Source organism: Rhinopithecus bieti, unplaced genomic scaffold (genome assembly GCF_001698545.2).
Source record: "Rhinopithecus bieti isolate Rb0 unplaced genomic scaffold, ASM169854v2 scaffold_43749, whole genome shotgun sequence".
NCBI lineage: Eukaryota > Metazoa > Chordata > Mammalia > Primates > Cercopithecidae > Rhinopithecus > Rhinopithecus bieti.
This window is the reverse complement of record NW_016818380.1, coordinates 2109497-2135211: the sequence shown is the minus strand read 5'-3', so window position 1 is coordinate 2135211 and position 25715 is coordinate 2109497. Positions and strand designations below refer to the sequence as shown.

Here is a 25715-nt window from a genome sequence, read left to right as displayed (position 1 = left end):
TTTTTTTTTTTTTTTTTTTTTTTTTTTTTTTTTTTTAGCAATTCAGTGAATGTTGGCATGTTTTCCTCATTCAAGATTATAATTACCCTACCTGATTCTCATTTTCTTGTTCACTCATAATTCTCTTTGAAGTAAACAATGTATGAGGACAGGAGATTTGAGTTGAAGGTGCAACTCAGAGGGAGCTGCAAGAGGGAGATTTGTGTGTTTATTTGCCTGGAAACTGTCTTACCGAGTAATGATGGCTTAATGAGACTTACTTATATTATATATTTTTTCTGGCACATACTCAATTTTTCTCAAGTAAAATGAACACATTCAGGATCTCTGTGCTCTTTTAACTCCATACGCACTAATCATTATAGACCTTTGAGATTTGCTGGAAGGAAAAATAAAATCCACCATTGAGTTTAGACTTGCTTTTTTTTAACAGTTAGAAGGTCGATAAGCCTAAGGCAAACAAAACTCAAGGACAAGTCAGGGAGTTCAGTGGCCAAGGCGCAGCATCTTTACAACTCTAAGCCCCAAACACTGCGCTTGTCTTTTTTTTCAGATTCTAACTTCTTCATTTATTAGCTTGTTCCCCTTCAAGAGTTGATTGAGAGCATTCAAATCACTAACTTCTCTTTTTAAAATAGTGCTCTGGAGAGAAGGTCTGTTCCTGCCCAGGTGGGGAGGAGTGGGGAAAAATGATACCGGCAGGGAGGGAGAGGGGAAGGCAAGAAAGCAAACAGGCGTGGAAGAGTTGTGACATCAAATCCGACTTCTTTCTTCTGTAGATGGGGGAATCCAGGATGACTGGGTGTAATCTGTATTATCTAGGTCCCTTAGACCACCTCCCTCATATCTGGCCCTGTGGGAACTTAGATTCTCTTCACTGTTCTATTTTGAATCAGCTCTGTTTGTGTCAGGTGCATGCTAAGAGCATTGACCAATATTATACCACTTTATCCTGACAGGATTTTATTGGGTTAGTATTAGCTTTGTGTTACAAATGAGGGTCCTGAAGTTACCCCCAGCCCCCATAAAAAACAAAAAAAGGAGTGGCTTGCCCAGGGCAAGTAGCTGAGTCCTCCAGATAATTCCAAACCTGGAGTTTGCCTTTTTTTTCCTCTCTGTCTTCACAACTTATTTATTTCAAAGCTTGTTTAAATTTTAATGATTCTGTAACCTTTAATTAGAGTTTAAGAACATTTCAAGACAATATATTGCATCATAAACTGCTTAACAGCACACCTGCAAGCAACAGGGATGTATAATGCAAACTTGAACAAGTGGTTTAACCCCTATGTTTTTAACGTGGGACATTAGGGATAGTAAAATACTTAACCATGTTTCATTAGTCAGTTGCTTTAGTGGAGTATTTTTGAAGTGCTTAACATCTGGAACTTTTCATAGCAGCCCTATGAAGAAGTCAGTATTTTACTGCTATTTTTCTAAATCAATAAACTAGAATAATGAAAAATTATGAATTGCTCAGAGAAAGGTAATTACTAGCACAGAAAAGATTTGAGCCCTGAGCTACTGACACATATTTCTGTTCTTAATCCACATCGTGTGTCTCTTCCAATTTTGCTTTTACCATAGAGAAGGATAGTAGAACTCTGCTGAACATTAATATATCGGGCCTTTTATGTGCTAATGAGAGAGACTCTCTATTCATTGGACACAGTTTGGACATGATTTGACCCGATGAATACAAGTGCTTTATAATGAGTTTGAAAATCATATTTGTTCAATTTCTATACTTTTCATCTCCAGGTTCTTTAATCTTTTTTTAAATCTGCATTTAAAATTGAGTTCAATTTTCCTTTAGTCTTCAAAAGAAAATTAAAACCACCTGTATATAACCCTATAACCTCTCAGGTGTAGTACTGCTAACCATTTTGTGTATATCCTTCTAGTCTTTTTTCTATACATATAGATATATGTTTTTAAATGTAAGAATGGGATCATACTGTAAATAATTTTGTATACCTTTTAGTTAAGCAATATTTTGTGAATATCTTTCTATGCCATTATTTTCTATGCCATTTTCTAAATATAAGTAGTTGTCATCCTTAAAAATAAAACATTCTCATTCCAAAAAATTTTAATTACCACAAAAGGAGAAGAGAGCAAAGTTCACCTGGTATCTCACCACCATTAATAAATTTGGTTTTAAAATTTTGGAATTTATGTATACATTTTATGTACAAAAGATTTTATATAAATTAAATAATGTTACATGTGCTTTTGGTAATATGCTATTTTCACTTAGTGGTATATTGTGAATATCTTTCCAAACTAATACATATAGAGATAAAACTATATCATCTTTTTTTCTTCTAGATAATTCCATAAACATTTATTGACCACTGGAAATGTGTCACATAAAAAGTACTGGGCAACAAAGGGGCAAAGATGTGAGAAGGACACATTATCATTTTTAATGACTATAGTATCAATAGATATGTCATCATTATTTTCTCAGCCTCTACCTATTGGATATTTAGATTATTTCCACATTTTTTTTTTGCTATAACAAACACAATGGAGTGAATTGGCATCCTTCCAGCTAAATCTTTGCCCAAGTATATGAAAATGTACTCACTTTAAATTCCTAAAAATAGGCAAAGAATATGTAGTATGTTAATGCTTCTGACATGTATTCCCAGATTGCTCTCCTGTTGTCTCAATTTTATGCTTTATGATTAAACTCTGCCATATTCTTGTTTGTGCAACTCCAGGCTGGCCTTCAGTTTAGTAAGTGATCACATGAAGTCAATACTATTTTGAATTTTAATAACTCTCTTTGATTCAGAGTATTTTCACATTATTTACTTTATCTTTCCAACACCAGTTCTCCAAATGTAAAGCAAAAAGTCTGGTATATTATTTTTGTTGTTGTTGTTGTTTTGTGTTTTTTTGTTTTGTTTTGTTTTGTTTTTTTGAGACAGAGTCTTGCTCTGTCACCAGGCTGGAGTGTAGTGTCACGATCTCGGCTCACTGCAACCTCTGCCTCCTGGGTTCAAGTGATTCTCCTGCCTCAGCCTCCCAAGTAGCTGGAACTACAGGCACGCGCCACCACACCCAACTAATTTTTTTATTTTTAGTAGAAATAGAGTTTCACCATATTGGCCAGGATGGCCTCGATCTCTTGACCTCGTGATCCGCCTGCCTTGGCCTCCCAACGTGCTGGGATTATAGGCGTGAGCCACCATGCCTGGTATTTATTTCATTTCACATATAGGAGAAATCAAGGTACAGGAAGGTCTAATAACTACCTGAGATCCTGCATATACTGGTAGACATTTGGAGGAAGTCCGTGTAGCACTGATGTAATAGTGGTTTGCAGTGGACATTGTGGTTGATTTGCCAACATACAGGCCTTATTACTTGGTCATTCTAGCCACTCGTAGTAATTAGCCTCCCTTGCCAAAGACTGGTTCTCCAGTGCCAGACCCAAGCTAGACTGGGCCAATGGAATTCAAAGAGAGGCTTCCTGGGCTTTTGGTGAAAACCTTTTTAACACTTAGGAGAAAAAAACAGGAAGCCTGTAACCCCAATTGCCAGCAGCAGCTATCTTATAACCATGATGGGAATGAACCCCAAGATAAAGCTGGAATGAGGAGACAGTCAGGAAAAAGGGGGGTCTGTGATAACATCATTAGCATTTGACTGGTCCTGAAGCTTACTCTGCCAATGGATTATCTTTTTATGTCAATGAATATAGGTGTTTGTTGTTTAGGACAGATTCTTACTGCAGCTAAAAGAATCTTAAGGATGAATGGCTGATATTTAAACTTATAGAAATTTTAAAACAGCAATAATATTGGACAGATTTTTTTGTTAGTATACGAGTTTTCTTTAGCTTAGTATTCATCACAAATTTTGTGCTTTTGGCATGGAAATAATGAGTTTAGTTTCTTGAATTAAGAAGAAAAAAGACCGGGCGCGGTGGCTCAAGCCTGTAATCCCAGCACTTTGGGAGGCCGAGACGGGCGGATCACGAGGTCAGGAGATCGAGACCATCCTGGCTAACACGGTGAAACCCCGTCTCTACTAAAAAATACAAAAAACTAGCTGGGCGAGGTGGCGGGCTCCTGTAGTCCCAGCTACTCGGGAGGCTGAGGCAGGAGACTGGCGTGAACGTGGGAGGCGGAGCTTGCAGTGAGCTGAAATCCGGCTACTGCCCTCCAGCCTGGGTGACAGAGCAAGACTCCCGTCTCAAAAAAAAAAAAAAAAAAAAAAGAAGAAGAAAAAAAATAGAACATGGATTTGCCACTAAGTTTTAACTAGATCCACCTTTTCTGTGTTTCATCCCCGTACAAAAGCAAACACAACAGCTTCCCTCACTGAAAAATTAGGGTCCCTGTCATAAAAATCTTTGTGAAATTGATCTGGAGATGTTCTCTTTGTCAGTTGACTTGGGTTTTATAAGTGGAACGTTTATCAAAATCTGCTTTTCTTTTTGATGAAAGATTCACATAATAGCAGCAGGTTCATATTCTTTCAATGAAGCCAAGTTTTTAGGAACATATTTTAGATTTCCTAGAAAAACTTTCAGCTTAAATTTTGTTGTAACCAGATTTTGTCATCATTGTCCCCATTTGATTCTGAAAAGTGTTTGATCCATATGTCACCATCAGAGCAAGTTGCTTCTGCAGATACGCAATTTGAGAGTTTGTTTCCAATAAAGAAGACTTTGTTTGATGATGTTATGAACATGATATGCTCCTTGGGAAAAAAAAATGACTGTCTTATCAGATATGCTAAAAAATATTTCGTATACATGTTCTCGGCCTCCTATCAACACTATGTACTCTTTTAATCTTGTTTTTTACAATAGGGAAAGTGAGTTCAAGCAGCTAAATAATTTGCCCCAAGCTACATAGTTAGTAAATGTTAGAACAAGATATGAACCCAAGCAGTGTATTGCATCAGGGCACGTCCTAACTGCTGTGCTATGAGTACAAGCCCTTGGCTTGAGACTTAAAAGGAGATAGCCAAGAATTAGAGACTTGTAAAAACACGGAGAATTCTGAAAATGAGTGGGAAAAATATTCTGAGCAAGAAAATGGAAGATAATTAAAGAAATTGATGGTACAGAAGGCGCTCCTGTGAGCTCAAAGTTAATAGGTACACACAAACAAAGGAGCAGCTTGTGCAGACAGGAGTAACATCACAGACTGAAACCCAGAAATGCCAGGTCTTATGAAAAATTCCACGACTGTCCATTGAAAATATTTTAAATGACTTCCAGAGGAGAATCAGTAATAACACTGGTGGCTAAGATTTACTGAATACTTAATATGTTTCAGATACATGTTTTACCTGTATTATCTCGTTTCATCCTTAACAGCAATCTTCTGAAGTTTACTGATGAGGAAACCAAGGCTCTAAATTGTCAATTAACTTACCAAAGGTCGTACGGTTTTTATATAGGTGGGGAAGCCAGGATGGGACCTAAGCAGTATAATTTCAGAACTTGCATTTTATGAACACGCCATATGAAGGAAGAAATAGACCCAGTGGTCAGGATGTCGGGCTGCTCCACAAAGACAAGAAGCCCAGATTATAGTAAAAAAAAGCAAAAGCTCTGAAGTAAAAAGACCTGTTTTTAAGACCTGTGTCCTATAAGTTATATTATTCAGCAATTATGCATAACCTCTCCAAGTCCCTTCTGTAAAATAGCGGTAATTATATGATATGGTCCAGCTCTATGTCCCCACCCAAACCTCATCTCGAATTGTAATCTGAATTTTAATCCCCATGTGTTGGGGGCAGAACCCTGTGGGAGGTGATTAGATCAGGGGGGTTGTTCCCCCCATGCTGTTCTCATGATAGTGAGTGAGTTCTCATGAGATCTGATGGAAGGGGCATTTCCCACCTTCATTTGGCACTTCTCCTTCTTGGCACCATGTGAAGGACATGATGCTTCCCCTTCCACCATGATTGTAAGTTTCCTGAGGCCTCCCCAGCCCTGCGGAACTCTTTCCTTTATAAATTATCCAGTGTCTTGAGCAGTTCTTTATAGCAGCGTGAGAATGGACTGATACATTATACTTGCCCTACCCACTTCACCCGGTTGTTGTGAAAATCAAATGAGGTTATGTGTGTGAACATACATTATAAACCTTAAAACCCCATATAAATGTTGCTATTATTATACCATCAGGAGAGAAATATGGTATATTATAAAGAAGATACAAAAGCTTTGTCTTGTCAGTGGGCAGATGACCCCCAAAGTTTGTTTTCAGCTGCAAGCAGAGATCTTGTATGCAAAGCAGGGTTTTAAAAAACAACAACATTGAAGAGCATCAGTTTGAATGTTGTTAAGTGTTTTATAAATAGCTGCATAATTAGCATGTACTTACTGCAAAAAGTATACATAATATTTTATTCCCTGTTGTAGGCTGTAATGAATCTGCTGCCTCTACATCCTGGGAGGTTTTCACTTACTTTCCCCATGATAATTTTAATACATGGAACCATTATTAGCTGAATTAAGAATAAGTAAATGAGCAGTTAAAAAAAAAGTACAGAAAAATTACAGGTGCCTGTGGTGAGTAAGATAATAACTAGGTAAAAATATATGAAATAATTACAGTGTTTGAACGGCAGAGCCGGCATGAGGAAAATGACTCAATGGAATATTAAGCCTGCTGTTGGCAGGGTAGAAAAACTGTAGCCTACACTGTGGCCTTCACCTCTTCTGATTCTCAGCCCTAAAACCTCACTGCAAACAGATTCAGTTTGCTCTCAGTCACATGTACACAATGCTGAAGGAGGTAGTTCAGTTCAGTGAAGATTTAGTCACTCTGAAAGTTTGTCATCCTGTAGATTAAATACCCAATAGCTGAAAGATTCTATTTAAAAGATGTACCAGATGTTTTGCAATTAAATTCTTTATGAACTTATTTAGAATGTACCTCTGATCTGTATTTGACATCTTGACAAAATGGGATTCCGGGTAACTTAGATAAAGGCTCTTAAATAGCTGTGATATTTTTAAAGGTTTTTTTTTGTTTTTAGAAAAGTGCATTAGTTATAGCATTCCAAACTGTGCAATTAAATTGTTTGTAATCAGTTGATCAAAAAACATTGAAGGTTTTTGTGTGCCCAGTCCTTAGCTAGAAAATGCAGAAATTAACAGTGAGTTTACGACTTCGTTCCTTCTGTTAAGGATTCTGATTTAATGCTTCCAGATGGTGAGAAATACTTTATTACAGGTTAAGTATTCCTTATCTGAAAATTCAAAATCCAAAATGCTCCAAAATTCGAAATTTTTTGAGCTCTCATACCAGTAGGTTTAATGCAAACATTCCAAAATCCAAAAAAAAAAATCTGAAATCCAAAAACACTTCTGGGCCCAAGTCTTTGGGAAAAGACATACTCAACTGTGTAAGCGAATCTTGAAGTTGGAATTTGAATGACCAGATTTAACAATGTCTGCTCAGTCGCAGTGAGCCACTGCTTTCCTAATTGACTGGTATTAAACTATAGCAGAGGGGATCTCGTTCAGGTATTAACAATTTCCGTGCCTCTCTATCAGATTATGAAGGCTGCAATAGTTAACTCTTGATTTTCTGCATGTGCTTTGTTATGAAGATTTGGAGGATCAATTTCTACATCTCAGGTGGATTTTCCTATTTCCCAACAAACTTTGAAGTCATGTGACTCTGCTATATAATCTATGTTTGTGTAAAGAAAGTAATGTTAATATCAGACAAAACACAACAACATAGACAGGTAAAAAGAGTACTGGGGAAGAAAATAAGAAAACTGAGTTCTAGTTCCAAGAATTCCTTTGATAAATTTGGAAAAATCACCTAAACTCATTCTGCCTCAGTTTGCTTACCTCTAAGGTGATAGAGTTGGAGGAAATGTAATCAAAGGGCTCTTAAAACAGAGATGCTGTGATTCCATGACTTATCTGAAATCAACTGAAATGTGTCAGTGATAAGTTTGGCCACTCAAACTATATGGCCTTTTCGTAATGGTGTTTAAAATACTAGTTCAGTAAGTAATTTTATATTGCCTTACAGACTTTACAAAAACTAGAACTTTATGAGATATAGGAACCATGTTGTCTTTCTGCATCTCTTTCCCCATGAGTTCAGGCAGCCATATTTCTTCTTTCCTGGACCCAACTGTCATGATATCATGAGTCATGGCCTTATTCAATAAAAGCACTTCTTGATCATGCATTCTTCCAGTTTTAGCCAGAGAAGGCTTCTTCAACCTTCCTGATGTGTCTGAATTATGAACATGCTATATTTGAAATGTTACTCTTTTTAGATTGTACTTTTGACATCATATTGAGACAAGGGAACTAGTAGGATATTCTTTATTCTTTGGCTGCTACCTGAAGGGAATATAGTTTTTCCCCCTTCCTACCTTTTTTGTAGGAGTTAAATAAAATCTAAAAATTACAAACTTTCTAAAAGCCTGGGGAGATTGTTATGGGAATGAATAGAAACCTCAGCGTCTGATCTGTAACCATTTCAGGTATAATCAATTGTATACAAAGTTCTCTTTGTGTTTCTTAAGAACCTGATTTAACAGACATTTCAGAAAGAGAACCCTATGTGTCACCTCTGGAGGAGCAGAATCCTTGAGCAATGCCTGGATTCAACTATAAAAGTAGTATCACCCCCACCCTCACTTTAGTAAATAAACATCCATAAGGGGACAAATGAGACTTTGTGAAATAAGTCAGTGCTTCCTTTTATTTTCCCAGAGGTAAAAATACTGAACTTTCATGAGAAAAGGGAGAAAGCCTTTCTCAGTCCCTCCGGATTTGGTCAATTCTGTCTCCCTAGAGACTGTGGGGTTCTTCATCAAAGACAAGGGGTGCTCAGCCCTGGTTACTAAACATGCAGAATCAGCTGCGGGAACCTTGAAACTTCAGTGCGCACACACTCACACAAAAGGAATTTCTTTCCCATTAAGATGTTTGCTTTCTGGATGCATTTATTCTTAATAATTTCATGAACCCGAGCACTAAGGTCTAGTTGCTATAGCCGCTGGTTAGGATAGTGGGGGTGGGAATAGTGGAAAGAGCCCCATCTGAATTTGCAAGTCCTGCCATTTATTCACTCAACAACCTTGGCCAGATCTCTTCTCTCTGAGTCTCCATTTCCTCACTGGTAAATATTTCTTCCTCAGGTTTGTAGAAAGCATCATTTGATAGCATAAGAATATTGAGCTTATTTTATGAATTATAAAGTTCTATACACATGTTATCATAACAAGTAGGAAAGACTCCTTCCTCTCTCTCTCTCTTATCTCTCTCTCTCTCTCTCTCCCCACACCTCCTTTCTCTCTTACACATGTGAATACCTCCTTTTCAACATGTCCAATGTAATAGTTCAGATGAATAGGACTGTGCCCATTGTATCACCAGAACCTAGCATGGTGCTTTACTCAAAGTAGTCTGTTAATTAATAATTGGTGAATCAATTGGATCAATTTGAATAATTTCTTTGCCTAAGTACTTGTTAAGCACTTTGATGTATTTTCTCTGAAAAGCATATTCATTCATTTGAAAATATATTTACCTCTTAAAAACCACATTAACGCCTTAATTGTCCTATGTTGGGGTTATATTTCTAAATTTAGGCTAAGCGTTCACCACTCTATTACTACCAGCTCAATCAAAGCTTCCCTTTCCTCTCTATGCTGTTTCCATCTTTGAGTGATTTAAAATGTACTCATGTTGCATGTGTAGTGAAATAAGATCGTAGTTTATAGAGTAACTTAGGGCACAGTGTGACATTCTTTTAAATTGGCATGATCTGAGAGAGAATTAAATTTGCTCATTTTTCACAGCACAAGGCCATCAGAAAGGTCGTCTTTCACAGGCACTATCACTTAGACCTAGAAGAGGGGCTAGAGGGAGGAAGCTTAGCCTCAGGTGCCCGGTGAGGAATATACATGGTCCATAGTGGCATCAGGATATTTGGGACAGCAGTCTAGGGAGCGAGCCCAGCCTACTGGGAGCTTTGACACATACTGTACTTAGAATTCAGAATCTCCACCGACTCTTACATTTATAGGGGTTGGCCTTCCTCAGTCCACACCCCTGCTCCGCACCTCGGCCATTCTTACTGTCTCCGTTTGGCTCCTATGCCATGGAAATGAAAAAGATAGCACCTGCCAAAGCCTGATGTCATCCAAGTTTCTATACAAACACAAGTTACCATAAAACTAAACCAAAGACAGCACAATGGCAAGGCAGCATTGTGTTTCCATTATGTTAGTTTGTGGTACCTACCTGATTCTGCTTTGGTCCACCTTGCCTTAGCGTTATTAAATGTGGTAGCTGAAAGGGAAATGATTTCTTCTCACCTCCTCATTTCATGGGTGAGTAAATGGAAGTATGCAGCGGCTAAGTGACTTACACAAGATCGCATAGGTAAGTGCTGGCAGCTAGAGGACTTGAACCCATATCCTCCCACTCTTGGGTGAACCAGTACATATTTTTCAATCAGTCAAGACTTTCTTATTTGGTACCTACCATGTGTCTGACTATGCTCCTACATGCCATTAAAAAATGGTCATAAAATATAATGTCCAGCATTGCAACTCTTTGGAAAGAAAAACTTAGTTATAAATGCATGCAAGCAAGAGACCGAAGAGTTAATCAGAAAAGAAATAATTTTCACATAAAGTGATCTTTCTTCCTTTCTTTATTGTAAGCTGAGAGAGAATTGTAGCAATACAGGTTGAGCAATTTTCTTTTTTATGAATCTTGTGCTCAATTTATGAAAGCCATTTTGCAACCCATTTACATGCAGTAAACCTTTGCTTTAACGTTCTGTCATTTACCTTGATCATGATTATTTATAGTCCTTTTAGAAAAGGCCCTTTACTGGTTTAGCTCTCAAGCACAGCACTGCCATAAGCCAGTTTTCTACAACGTCTTTCAAGGCAGGGCAGGAAGCTAAGACAGGGCCAGTCTTGTAGCTCGCTGTGAGGAATGGGGGTGTTGGGTAATGGGAAGAACACTAGACATCAGGAGTCTTACATTTGAAACCTCTGCACTCTCACTATGTAATCCTGGCCATTTTTGCTTCTTTAGTTTCAGTTTGTTAACTTGTAGAAACGGAGTGACACTTTCCTCACAAGGCTATAAGAGTTGAACTGAAGTACTTTGTGTGCAAGTTATATTGTAAATTGTGAAGAGTAAGTTATTTTATGAACTAATTATCTATAATATGAACTATAAATCATTGAAAAAGGAATGGTATGTCTAACCTAAAATATTTCTTGATTACCTCTGATGTTGTCCTTGTGTAGTACATACAAGAATGGACCAGGGACCTTTACTCTTGGCACATAGGAGACCCTCAATCAGTACTTGTTGCATTAATGAATAAATAAAGTTTCTGGGTGAAAGTCAGTATGCTAGGAATGGTGTAGACTACAGGACAAATGACCATCAACCCAAGCCTCAAGGTGCTTGCAATTAAGATGGTAGCCGTAAATGTGCAAAGAGCCAATAAGGTAAGTTGTGGTTCTACACAAGAGAAGAAGGTACGGTATAAAAAGTGTGTCTGAGGCCCTCACCAGAGAATTGGTACAGCGGGAGCCTTTCCTCTTCCTACCTCTGGGTGGGTTTATCTACCTCCAGCCTCGCTTGCCCACCCATGCACTCTTTGTATCAGCCATGATCCCAGCAGGACTAGATGCCCACTTGGAAGGGTTTCACTGAAATGCATATAACAAAGGGGATTACAGAGATTCGGGCAGAATTTTGGAAACCAACAACAGGTGGAAACGCACCCAGAGAGAAGCAACAGCAGGAAACATTACCATCCAGAGCGGCAAAGGGCAAGGCAGATCCTGGCAGAGAATGACAGCTAGAGCTAGACACAAGAATCCTTGTCCACACCAAATCCAGGAGGAATCTGTGAAAGTCTAATCCCTTGGGCAACTATCAGGCCAGAGTCAGCAGGAATTAACAAGGAATTGCATGCATTTGGCATAGACACTTTCTGTGGGGTTTTTCATGAGGGCCTAGGGGAGGAATTCTGTCTGTCTAAAAGCCTGGCTTTCTGAAGCTGCGATCTGTCACTCTTTACCTTTGAAAGTAGCACGTGAAATGAGTGTGAAATGGCTCAATTTCTTCCTTGACTCCTCGGCACTTACCACGCACAGCCTTCACAAGGTACAGAACAGGAGAAAATGGATTATGCCCTCAACAATAAGAGGAGAGTCATCCGCCTGGTTCTACAGTGGGCTGCCATGTATGGAGACCTCCTACAAGAGGATGACGTGTCTATGGCCTTTCTGGAGGTAGGCAGGGGTCATCCCTTCCAAGAATACACCATTGTCCTACAATACAGGGACCTACCTGTGGGCTCAGCAGCTCCCCTGGAGAGACTGTCATTGCAAATGCAAGACTTTGTGAACACATTCATTCATCAGAAAGGAACTACACTCTGACTCCATAATGGGTAGCATTTTCATGTATTTTCATCTAGTCTCTTTTTCTTCATATGTTTTATCTTGTAGTCACGTAGCACCCATCATTCTGCAGGCTGCCTTTTCCATTTAATTTGATATAAGGATTTTTCTGTCAGTACAGTCCTTATAATACAAATTTCTTTACATCTCCTGAAGTAATCAAAAAAATTTCTAATGACCATTGAGTAGCCGTGTCACAAATATATTTATGTGTTCCCTTATTGTTGGGTGTTCACATCATTTCCAGTTTTCACCTTCCTAGAATAGTAGTATGGTAAAAAGTCTTGTGCAAGTGAGTGTGTCCTTGATTACCTCCCTAGAAGTGGGATTACTAGATCAAATGGTAGATATTTTTGAGTGGAGTGGAGCAGATAATTTATTTAGGAATTGCCAGAACCGGAAATGGTAGGCTGTGAAAGCGGTTCATGAACACTGCTGTAAGCTGCACTTCCCCATTCCTTCCCGTAACTCTAGCCCCAAATTACAGCACTGATCCTGACATTTAAGCCCAGTTGGTCACTCTCCCCTCCAAAATTTGGATGAAGACCTTACTTCTGTGCAGGCAAAAGGCAATGTTACTTCCGTTTCAAACTTTTTCAGTCTGTGTGTTCTAAAATTATAAATTATCCAAAAGAAACATACACCCTCTCTCCTTTCTATTCATATCATTTCACAGCAAGAGGGGCGAGGCAGGGAGGGAAAATGGACCGTGAGCATCCCTCCAAGCTGAGGAATGAAGTATTTTGAAAATGTGAGGAATGGCGGTAGCTTGGGGTCATACATTGACTCATGGCCTCTACTCATTGAGTACAGGACCATTTTGCAGATGAACTAAAGTGATGGTGAAGCTGGCACTGCCATGGTTCTCACCTTCTGCTGCAGAGCAGAGCAGACACACCTGCAGCTGCAGGGTCAGGACAGTTCCCAGAAGGGCAGCAGAGAGTCCTGAGTTGGTGGCACAAACTCAGCATAAATTCGCTACTGTGCTGAAGACCATGCTGCATCTTACCACCAATTATGACCCTGAATGGGTGGCACCTAGTAAATAAACAATACATGCCAAAATAATGTGAAAATGAACACTGAAGTTCCCCTGAAAAAAAAAAGAAGTAAAAAAAGTGCTCTTTTGTGGACTCCAAAATGACCCATTTCAAAACACTGGCTTTCATATAAATACCATATAAACAATTCACCTGCAATTTATTTTGAATTGAATTTTTATTGTTGTAAAATAGATATATAAATTTTCCCATGGTAACCATTTTTAAGGGTATAGTTCAGTGGCGTTCATTTCATTTCTGATGTCCGTGCAGTCATTGATTGCCACTATCGATTTCCAAGACTTTTTCTCATGGCCAATTTTGAACTTAGACATAGTGTAACATTTTCTTCTTTGTTCTTCCTCCAGTCCATGAAGCCATGGTCTGGAGATGCTGGTGAAGCAGATAACATAGGGATACACCTTTATTGCTCTTGACAGAATCATGTGCCTTTTGCAGTTCTTGTTAAAAGCCTGTGACTTTTGCCAATTACAGGAGTTTTATGTATCTGTATCAGATGATGCCCGGATGATTGCTGCCCTCAAGGAGCAACTGCCGGAGTTGGAGAAGATTGTCAAGCAAATGTAAGGAGGGGCTTGGCTTTGGGGGTGTGCTTTCATCAAGTAAGTCCCAAAAAGTCCTTTGCCCACAGGAAAGGTTAAAACTGGTCTTTCCATAGCCATGCCCTGCTTGATTTGATTTAAGCAGACTGGACCAAGGGCATAGGCGGTGCAGTAAGTCCAGAGGAACAGAAGAACTGAGATTCTGTTCATTCTGTGCTAGAAGGCTGCCAAAAGAAAGCCTGGGAAAGAAAAGATCCTCCTGTGTGGAGTCCAACTCAATAAATGTGGGTCCCTTAGGTTCAAGGCGGTGAATCTGGCAATAACATGGCCAGCGGCATTTAAAGAAAGTTTGAGGGCAATTATTTGTATGGAAAATTCACTGTTTGCTGCCAAGGCGGTTGATAGTGAATATTTGTGTCCTCTCAATGAGCCACAAGGTCTTCACATGCTATTACTTGAGCTATAGATTAAATGCAGTATCAGAGAGTGAGTGTGCTGCTAGATAAGACTTTGAAAGCTAGAAATCCTGGCTTTGAACATCGGTTCTGCCAGGAATCTGCCTCTGACAAGAGCTGATATCTTTGCTGTCTACCCTTCTGCTTTGATTTATTACTATTAAAATGAGGAAGTTCATATTGCCTCCTGAAAGGATTCTGTGATTGTGATTTCATTTTCTAACATAAGATTAGTTATATGCAAATAAGGCAATTTAATAGTAGCAATGATATTAAATAATGTGCTTTCTCTACTTCTCGTAGCTCAGAAGATGCAAAGGCACCACAAAAGAAGGTAAATGGCATGAACTTGAACTCTTTGTCTGTGCCCTGTAGAATTACAATTCCCCAGAAATATTATATTGCAGTATACGTAAAAGTGATTTCTTTTTTGTAGACACGAAATATATTGTCTTAATTTCTTGACTCTGCTTGCTTCTCAGATGTGTCTCCTCTGAGTTGCTAGTGTGCATTGGTCACTCTCCCTTATGGCACTTGCTGTGATTGTTTTTACAGCACAAGGTTCTTTTGCAACAGTTCAATACAGGTGATGAGAGAGCCCAGAAGCGCCAGCCTATCCGTGGCTCTGATGAAGGTGAGAACCCTCTTTCAACTAACTCATAGTTGTATAGATTATTTCGAGTCAGGATAATGGTAAGCATCACCTTGGACCCACAGAATAGCTTCTTCTGGAGGTGCCCTGTTGCCCTCCAGATGGTTTGCTTGGAGGTGCCTTTTGGTGGCCTGATTATTGATGTCCTTAAACTCTTGTGCCTGGAGCCGAGGTGCCTGTCTACCCTTCCCTGATTCGGCCTCTCCCTGCTTAACCCCTTTCCTTGGAGGAAATGAAGATGATCTCAGGGTCTGGTTGTCAGGATTGCCCACCCCTGGGAAAAGCTGGTGGGAAGGTAGCTGGCGCCTAGTGGGTGCCTAGGAGACAGTGGATCACCAGCATCCTGCCCAGGGACAATGCTCTGGCCCTGAGCACAGCCCTGAGCAGGGAGGCTTTACATCAGGAAGATCAAGATGCTGGCTTTTGTTTGGTTGTTTAAGATTCTCCAAAGAAACACAACCAAAAATAGTTACAATAATAATGATAAAAATTTAATTTAAAGCTATAAATGAATCTTGTCATTTAGGACTGCCTCTAAACCCAGGAATTACAATACAATAATGAGAATTGCTCCCAGGATTTTTGTGTTCAGAGCTGAGCCTCGGGGTGCCATATCCAGATCTGCTGATCTAAGTCTGCTGAGCTAAATAGCATCCGAGCTTACGTGGCCTGGCCCCAAAGCACACAAGCCACTGAAGCAAGTGAGCAGGAGTGCCAGCACGTGCTGATGGCCCAGGCCGAAGCCCTCCTGTGTGCAGAGGTGTGAATGGTGGCTTCCCACCGCCACACAGGGTAGCAGTGATCTGTAAATTGCCTACAGTGTAATACTTCAGACCCTGAACGTCAGCCTGAAGACACTCTCCATTTTTTCCCATGACCTATTTGTGGGGTTTCACCAATATCTCTTGTTCTTTTATTTGGACTTGGCAACCATATGTGCACCTATTCTTAGACCAATGCTAAGGTAAGCAGTTTAGAAGGGGCAGGCATGGGGTAAATGAGTGTGAATAAATACAGTAATAAAAATGGCAAAATGATGCAAATTGGAGAGGATGCCTAAACATTTTTCATAACTACAGTTTTATTGAAAACTCTTAAGACTGATTTACTACCTTGTTATTGCCTTTGCATAGTTCTGTTTAAGGTCTATTGCATGGACCACACCTACACAACCATTCGGGTGCCAGTGGCCGCCTCGGTGAAGGAAGTCATCAGTGCCATTGCCGACAAGCTGGGCTCTGGGGAGGGCCTGATCATAGTCAAGATGAGTTCCGGAGGAGGTATCAGCCTTAATTCGCATTTTGGGCTCTGCAAAACGGGACTTTCCATCCAAGCAGAAACTATGTAAGGAGTTAGCGTGGTCATGTGAGGCTCACCCGGAGGATGAACTGGTGCTGATGTATGCTTCCACTAATAACAGAAACAGTATGGGTAGAGGCGGGCTGGGTTTCTAATGTGCCCTATCTTGTAGGTACCCACTCTAAACCAGAAAGGTGACTGGAACTGAGAACTCTCGTGTAGATGCTGGCCTGGAGTTCTTTCAGTTTAAACTCTATTCAAAAAAGTTTTAGGCCTCGGAGTCCTGAGAAATATGGACCCCAAGAGGAAATCTAGCTAGACAAGCTCAAGGCCATGGGTTTCTACAAGTCCAAAGTTGGAAGTGGTCAGAAGCTAGTTCTTTGAAGCTGATGATGGTTTTTCTCCTTACTCAGTAGAGAGGCTAGGAGCCTGGCTCAAATGAAATGAGGAATATTTTTCCCCCATGGGATTACAGTTCCTTTCACTGTCCTTGATTACATGGTGCGTTTCTGAAATGTCATTTATTCATTCATCGCATATGTACTGGCCACAGTGTGGCTCTGAAGGAAAGAATGAGTTAGACACAGCTCACGTCCCCAAGTTGTTCCCAGGCCAGGGAGGAGGTAGACGGTGAGTTAAAACAATTACAGTTCATGCTGGCAAGTGTTTTAGGAATGACCACATATTGTAGTGAGAGACTAGAGGAAGCAGCAGTGAGGTGCATTTCTCCAGTCATGATTTGACAGCCATTTGGGGGAATCCTTCAGGAACAGGTGAGCCATTTCTGTCATGTTTTAAGGTGAATGATTCCATTGATGGAGGATTTTTAAATGCATGTTGGATTTTAAGATCTCCCTTCCATTTCTGCTCCAGTTGCACAAGGCCCAGGACATCTGCCCTCACTGACCCCTTGTCACCTTCCCATAGATATCCCTGGTCCCACCCTCACTTTCTTTAGGTCTTTACCCAAATGTCAGTGTCTCACTGAAGCTCCCTCCTTCGTTTGCTTCATTCCCTTTCTAAACTGTTAACTTCCTCCCCTTACACATACTTCCTAGCCCCCATTCCTGCGAGACTTATTTCCCCTTGTCTTCTCACTTTCTAATCTATTTCTTTTCTTTATTGTTGGCGTGTCCCACTATGATGTAACGCTTTTTGGAGTGGGGTTTTTTTTTCTCTATTATTCCCTTCTGTCTCCCCAGTGCCTGGAGCAGTTTCTGGCATGCAGTAAATACAAAATAAATATTTATTAAATGAACTAATTTTTAAAATTTTTTTATTTTTTGACATGTTCTCATCTAAAGAACTAATTTTTTTAACGTGGGAGGAGGCTTAATCTAGTTAATGCTATCGCCCTCCAAATTAGGGAATACGTGAAAAAACAATAGTAAATTTTGCATCTAAAATCATGTGAGGTCTCAGAAACCTCCGAAGTTTTTAAAAAGTGATCTTTCTGTGTCCAAAGTCCTGGGTGTGATTACCATCTGGAAACATAACTTGTGAGATAAATAGCAAGTGCAGGTTTTACATACTCAGTAATTATGGTTGCAGCACAAAACTGGGTGAATTCACCCTCTGGCATCTCTATTCCTGTTTTGTGGCCATCTCTGATGGCATCCTGAGTGGCGCAGGGCTGCATGAATGCTGTCTGTTTTATTCTGTGGATCCCTTCAGTACTCTATTTTATGCAGTCGCTCTGCGTGTCCCAGTAATTCACCAAGCTGGCAATTTGTTGGTGTGATTAGGGCAGTGCAGCAAATCTCAGATGTATTTAATAGGCAATCTCATGCTTTTTATGTTCACAGAAAAGGTGGTGCTCAAACCTAATGATGTTTCAGTATTTACGACGCTCACCATTAATGGACGCCTGTTTGCTTGCCCGCGAGAGCAATTCGATTCACTGGTAGGTGTGGATGGCCTGCTCAGAGCAGCATTGCAATCAGAAAAACTTGTCTGGAGCCTAATTTTGCAGTCACACTGAACCCAGTGGCTAAAAAATCTTGAATGGTACTTAGCTTTTTCTTTTTCTGTGGTCTATTAGGTAGGCCTCAGGTGTTCATCTGAGATGCTCGGGGCTTTTGATTTTCTTTTGTGGAAATTAGCCAAGTAGCACCGCTATTAGGGCATAACTCAGCTTTCAGAACTGTTTGTTGTAATTTGCCTCATTGGTATGTCCCCAGTTTAAATACTAATGTTAAGAATCTGAATACTTACACCAGGATGGAAATAATTTTTCTAAAGCAAGATATCACTATTTATCAGGCTCCTTTGCATTATGGCAAAGCTACCATCTGGTGTAAGAGAAATGCTGTTCCCCGAAAGCACTTTGTCTACCTTGTGCAGAAAATGCCAGAGGCCAGACCCTTCCCTAAGTCTCCAGAAACACTTGTTACCCAGCATACAGACAGCTCTTCCTGTGAAGAAAGGACTAATAGGCCCATACTAATAACGGAGTAGCCTGCTCTCTTTTAAGCAGGTGGTATTGTCTATTTCTATTTCTCCTACCAAAATTTGGTATGGAGGTGAGTAGCTAGTAACATATCTTAGAAAGCCTGGAGGGCCAATTCAGAGGGTAGAGAAACTGGTTTCTTCGGTCTTTGGATACACGGGGTTTCTCCTTTAAGAAAGGCACAAGACAAGAGCTAGAGGTAAACCACATCCAAGTTTAGGGAGAGAGTTTACATAAGGGATGCATGAGTAGGTTTCAAGATTAATCAGATCAGCTCTTATAGGTATCAAGATTCTCTTCCTTGGACTTTTTAGAGTTTGTTTCGGGCTCATGATAATCCTGATTTTTTGTACCATTTTGTACACTCCAGTGAGGATAGGTGGATTTTTACCATATTTTGAATTCACTTGGAGAGGAACTTAGCAAATGTGACATTAGTTTTCCTGCTAATCCCTCATCCATCACAGCCCATAAGCACACTCACCTTTCCTCAACCACCAGCCTTATAAGATCTGAGTCTGTCCCCAGCCTTTTCCGTGTATTTTTTCAGTCATCTACACTCATAGCTTTCTAAATAAATATTTCTCAATACTGAGGGACTGAAAAAAGTGTCATAAATGAGTCGTGCTGCCCTCTCCTGGAAAGGAAAGCCCTAAAAAGCCAGACCAGCTGCAGCCCCTTCAAAGGTGCTATGTGACATGTTACTGCACGGGTGCTGGGGACTCTTGCCAGTAGGTTCTTGGCCGCAGTACCAAATGACGTGGCGCAGAGACAGGGAGTGTGGACTGTCTTCAGCTCCCTGTGGTGTCTGATACTAACTTTCTAAACCTCTGTTTGTTGGCACACAGTCCCGCAGCCTTCCAAGTTCTTAATCCTTGCTTGTCTTCTGTTGTAAGGCCTCTGTCATTGGAAGGAATGTTCTCTGCATTGAGTACCCTGGGCATAAACTTCTTCCCTATCAGCGCTCTGCCATTCATTGTGCTGTGAGAGGCCAAACCTTACCTGCCTCACATAACTGTGGACAGGGAGCTCCTTCTCTGGCTTTCTAAAGATTCCCTTTGAGGATAGTCCATTGAGGAGGAGTCTCGCAGAGGATGACCCTGCGGTAGAGAATGTTGGCCACACTCTCTGATCTACCCACATATGCTTCTGCAGGGTCTGCTCTGTGCCTGCGGCTGTGCTGGCTTCTGTGAGACACTAAATCCAGAGCCTCTGTCCTTACCGCAGTTACGCCCAAGCCAGAGAGATGAGACTAACACAAGCAGCCTAGAATAGAACAAGTCTTAGTGTTCGATCTTAGTCTTACATTGCGTGGTCTACAATAGAATTAGTAGAGTGCAGGCAAGTCAGCCTCGTGGTTAAGGGTTCAGATTCTGAAACTTTACTCTCTTCACATTTTATTTAAGTATAAATGTCAGTACAGAGCAAATTCCTATAAAACTCCATTGTACTATAATGTGATTCTACTTTTATCCATTCGCTGGTTCCTCAGACTTTTACTTAGTACCTACCACATCATCGCAGGTGTTGTAGATGGTTCTGGCTCTGAAATGGTCTTGAAGATAAATCCATGGTGGTCCGTGGACCTCAGTAAACAAACAGTGTAGTGAGGGACCCCAGCATGTGATCAGTGAGGATGCAGTGTAACAAGCGCCACAGCAGAGCTAGACACAGAGGGTGTGGGAGCACGAGGAAAGGGAGATGCTCTGGGTGGCTCACCTTAGCCATCTCTTTGTCACTGACAATCCACACATCCCTTTTATGTCTTAGTTTCCTCATCTGGAAAATGGGAGGATAACAATGCTGTTCTCCCAATTACCCCTCTCCAGCCTTAGCAAAGAAATCATGGCTCAAAAACCGTGGGGAGAAAATGCATGAGAGTTCTGTGTCTGTATGTAGGCAGCTTTCAGATCTGTCTGGGCAATGCAGGCCCCACATAAGCTCTGCTGTGCCTTATCTGTAGGACATTTCCACAGAGCTATGTACGAGAAAATGGCCCAAGGAGACACTTCCCTGGGGTCCAGGGTGAGCATTTAAATTCCCCACTTCTAAGAGAGAAGCACCTTTTGCTGCTCAGATTGCCTCTTCCTTGGCTCATGGAAGGGGTCAACATGCCCTTTGCTGGGAGGGAGACTTGGTGAGCCCTGCCCACTGAAAGAAAAGTTGAGGCTCAACAGAGCTTTCTGTTGCTCTCAAAAGGGATGCAGGAGTGATAGACCAGCATCCACGACTAAAAGAACTTTGCATATTTCTTAATATTAGACTCTTCCCTGTGTTGTTAGGTAAACTTATCCACCTTACGTAAAGTTATTAAAGCCTCAAGGAGAAGAAAGAGCGAGGTGGACTGGGAATCTCCAATCCTGAGGAGAGAGTGAACAGCAGGAATAACGTAGGAGGGGCAGCTCCACAGAGCAGCAGAGGGGCTGTGTTCACAGCAGCTGCAAGAGGGAAGGAAGAACATGCAGGGCCAGTTTGATCCTCTGAGAGGCAGTCCTAACTCCTAAAATGTATAAGCTTCCCCAGCCTTTTTTACCTGGGACCTACCCTGGTTGAAATCAGTCTCCTCATTTGCTTCCATATGCTTCTTGCCCATCAGCTTTGGTTTGTTCCCTAAGATTTAAAACTTCGGAATCACTTTTCTTCCCTGCCCCCTGTCCCCTGCATAGAGTAAATTGGGAGCAACAGTATTTAGCTCCTACATCCAGGTATTGTACTGATCACACTTTTCTGTGTATTTGCATTGCTGCAGCACTTCTAGAAAGTGAACTGATTTGGGGGAGGGGACCTCCTTTGTGCCAGGCACTGTATTTACATGATTCACTGAAATCATTCCTATCCAGTTCTCTTAACAAGCCTAGGGATAGGTATCATGACCCCAGTTTACCAGAGCTGGAAACAGACACTCAAGAGATTAGGGAATCAATTCAAGTCTATGCAGTTAGAGTAGGGTTTATATTCACAGTCACTTGCACTCTAAAGCTGACACTCACCTGGTCTATTATTGTTACAAAACACAACGTCCTAATCTGGTACACGAAGACGTGCTACTAACTGTTCACGCTGTCCATGGGGATCCCCTGTGCTCTCTGCTCCTGCCAAGCAAGTTTCATGACAGCCTCCCCACCTTTATGCCCTTGTGGCCGTCCTTCCACCCCAAGGGACCATCCTGGATGCTCAGGGAAAACCTTGCTATTCTGACCTGCCCGAGCTTGTCTCCTTCATCTTTTAAAGCCCAGCTTCTTCAAGATCCTGTTCAGACCACACATTCATTCCAAATACCCAAAAACTTCCAAAAAATCCATTCATGTTCCCCTCCTGTTTATCTCTATACCTGGGTGTCACCTGTGTTGTTGCTTCTGTCCCTTTATACATGCAGATAAGGACCAGCAGCAGATGCTGTCTGTGTGGAGTGCTGTATGGGCCAGGTAGAGTTGATTCCCTTCAACTGTAAGCTTGCTTGGTCCTCTCCTAGACTGTAGACTTCCAAATGCAAGGACCGTCTACCTGCCGAACATGTAATTTCTCTAGTGCCCAGCATGCAGTAGGCATTTGTAGAATACAGTGATGATGAAAATGATGATGGATCTTGTATAATATTAGGACTTCTGACATGGATAGTATCTAAATATAGTTAGCATCATTTTGTTTTTATTTTTTATTTTATTTTATTTATTTTTTATTTTTTGGAGATGGAGTCTTACTCTGTAGTCCAGACTGGAGTGCAGTAGCACCATCTAGGCTCACTGCAACCTCACCTCCTGGGTTTAAGCAATTCTTCTACCTCAGCCTCCCGAGTAACTGGCACTACAGGTACATGCCACCACGCCCAGCTAATTTTTGTATTTTTAGTAGAGACAGCGTTTCACCATGTTGGCCAGGCTGGTCTTGAACTACTGACCTCAGCTGATCCACCCGCCTTGGCCTCCCAAAGTGCTGGGATTACAGGCGTGAGCCACTGCGCTAGCCACTTTTGTGACTTTTGGAACTTTGTAATGTATATGTTGCCTATTTAGATATAAATCTATTGCATTATACATGCACTTCCCATATATGCGTCTCATTCATCTTCCTAAGTAAAAACACTTTAGATCATTTCTCATAAAATAAAACTGAGATAAGCAAGTCAGATGGAAACTTTTAGTGAGGGGTCTTCCAGAAAGTAGCAGAGGTTGGTTTTCTAATGTCTAGCCCCAAACACCATGACCATGCGAATAACATCCTCAGCTCAACATCTGCCCAAGAGTACAGGAATCAGACGTCATTTGTAACCTCAGTTCACAGAGCTTTCCATCCCCTCATGACCCCAGGCAGTGTGTCCCAAGAGATGGAGAGGCAGCAGTGTTACCATGGCCACTGGCAGTAGGAAGTAGCACTGTGGATGAACGTCCCAAACTGCCATGCCATTACCTGCTTTACAGCAGCTTCAGTGGGAAATAGGAGAAAAAAGTCTCCCAGGACTTCTTCCATTTTTACCAGGGAAAAGAAGAGTTTCCAGGGACCTCCCAGGCCCAAGTGGAAAAGAAGAGAACCTCCACAGGTCACTCTTCACTGAATCTTATTTGCCGCGGTTCACATTTTTCGGTCAGTGGAATTGATGATAGTGATGATTGGTGACTATACAGACGACACTGAAGCAACTAGCATTGTGAGCAAAGGCATCTCGCATCAGAGTTTCCAGATATTCCTGAAAGCATCCATCTCCAGAATCCTTTCCCCTCAGAAACTCCTAAAAGCTTTCAGTGCTAAATACTTGTCTGTGTTGAGTTTCTGATATATTTTTGCATTATTATTCATAGACTCCCTTACCAGAACAGGAAGGCCCAACTATTGGAACAGTGGGAACTTTTGAACTGATGAGCTCCAAAGATTTAGCATACCAGATGACAATTTATGATTGGGAACTCTTCAACTGCGTGCATGAGGTAAGATGCAGGATCAGATGGGTTAGGAGCTCAGATAGCAAGGATAAAGTCTGCTGGCATTGCTTAGTTTGTAAGTGCTAATATGTGCTACAATATGGAAACCACATGACAATTGTTTTGCATACTGAGTTTATCAATAAAGCCTGCTATAAAGCCTTTGAGTATTAAAGAAAAATCTTTACAGTATGCCATGTCTTCCTGTGTATATTAAGCCAGTAAAACCTAGTTTATATTTATATATTTAACAAGCCTCATGGAAGCCTTTCAAATCTGATTGAATTCACATTTGCTGACCAGTAAAACACTGTCTTGACAAATAGAGAAACCTAGCTGGTGTTTTGATTTAAAAACAAATAAGCGAAATTGTTTTCCTTTCTTTTCTAGCTGGAGCTAATCTATCACACATTTGGAAGGCATAATTTTAAAAAGACCACAGCAAACTTGGATTTGTTCCTGAGGAGATTTAATGAAATTCAGTTTTGGGTCGTCACTGAGATCTGCCTTTGTTCTCAGCTCAGCAAGCGTGTTCAGCTATTAAAAAAATTTATTAAGATAGCAGCCCAGTAAGTATATTTAGCTTAGAAACAGAAAAAAAATGTTGAGCTCTGTTTTCATTTTGTCTTCTTAGACTACACCTTAAAAAGAAAAGCAGGATCTAGGAATTGCTAAAGGGCCAAACACAGGGTCTTAGGAATAATCGAACTCTCGTAATGGATCTCTTCTAGATTTTGTAGCATTTAAACATCAATAGATGAATTAACTTCTTACAGCACTGATGCTGGAATCAAAGTTGTGACCTCTCTTTACTCTTTGCTTTCTTCTCAGACGGTTTTGCTTCCTTTAGTTTAAAGATTCCTTCCGTAAACAAAGTTCCCTTATACTTCGAAAGTTCAGTTGAAAAGGATCTTGAAGTCAGTGTGCAGCATGACACATTCTCATCAGTAGAGGGCAGTGCAGCATGCATGAACAGCAGCACATCCAGCCCAGCCAGAATTAAATCGGTAAAATGCATGCAAGCTAACCTGGTACATGAAAATCATCACTATAAACATCAGAAAAAGAAGCTTCCATCTTATAAATATTCTATTAAACAGCACTTCATGGGAAACAGTTTTTTTTACTGCGGGGGCCAGTTAGAGTTCTCCCTGACATGAATTTAATCTTCTCCTGCTACTTAGATATGCCTGACAACCTCCTGTTTACTTCCATGTTTTTGGTATCACCACGGTGCTAAAAATAAAATGCTAAATGTGGCCTGTGGCTGTGAGACTTCTTTCCTTTCTAAATGCAGGGAGCTCTAGCACACAGGAAGGCTGAGAGCACAAGTGATCCCAGCTAGACAATTTTCTTGACCCAAAATCAAACATGGAGTTTGATTTCCTGGGCTAAACAAAGAAGTAAAGGCTGCTTGACATTTTATAGATATCAATTTGCCAGACACCTGAAATTATTTGCCAACAACTTGAGGGTTCAATAGAATACCAAATCCCTTGGATTCAAAAGCTGCTGTTAATATGGCAAAGCTGGCTATTTTAAGAAAGGTTTGGTAAAATGGTGCCTATGAATTTCTGGTTCAGAATATAGCCACTTTCCCTGGTAGCCTGAACAGCCTTATGGCAATGGACAAAATGCCTTGACGTATTTGGAATGAGCTGATTATGGAAACTATGACAAGATGTGCTTTCCCGTTAGAAGAAGCACATTCTCTCTCTTCACCTTAGCCTGGCAGTGCCCAATGCAACAAGAAGAGAGAGGAAATCTGCACACAAACATGGGAAGCCAGAAAACCTTTTGGGGCCTGATCCTGTTATTTTACAGAGACAACATGGGAGAGCCTTTCAGAACACCCAGGACTTTTTTTTTTTTTTTTTTTTTTTTT

General features: G+C 40.7%; 1 protein-coding gene across 7 annotated transcripts in view; it reads left to right on the top strand.

Annotated features, from left to right (window-relative positions):
* Positions 1-25715, top strand: part of RAPGEF4 (Rap guanine nucleotide exchange factor 4) — a 326385-nt gene that overhangs the window by 276355 nt on the left and 24315 nt on the right. For all 7 annotated transcript variants that reach the window (XM_017856973.1, XM_017856976.1, XM_017856974.1 and 4 more), the window contains 8 exons: positions 12135-12285; positions 13992-14080; positions 14818-14848; positions 15070-15148; positions 16300-16446; positions 18271-18368; positions 23711-23836; positions 24221-24399. In XM_017856973.1, coding sequence (XP_017712462.1) covers positions 12135-12285; positions 13992-14080; positions 14818-14848; positions 15070-15148; positions 16300-16446; positions 18271-18368; positions 23711-23836; positions 24221-24399 — 900 coding nt within the window. The remainder of the gene's footprint in view (positions 1-12134; positions 12286-13991; positions 14081-14817; positions 14849-15069; positions 15149-16299; positions 16447-18270; positions 18369-23710; positions 23837-24220; positions 24400-25715) is intronic.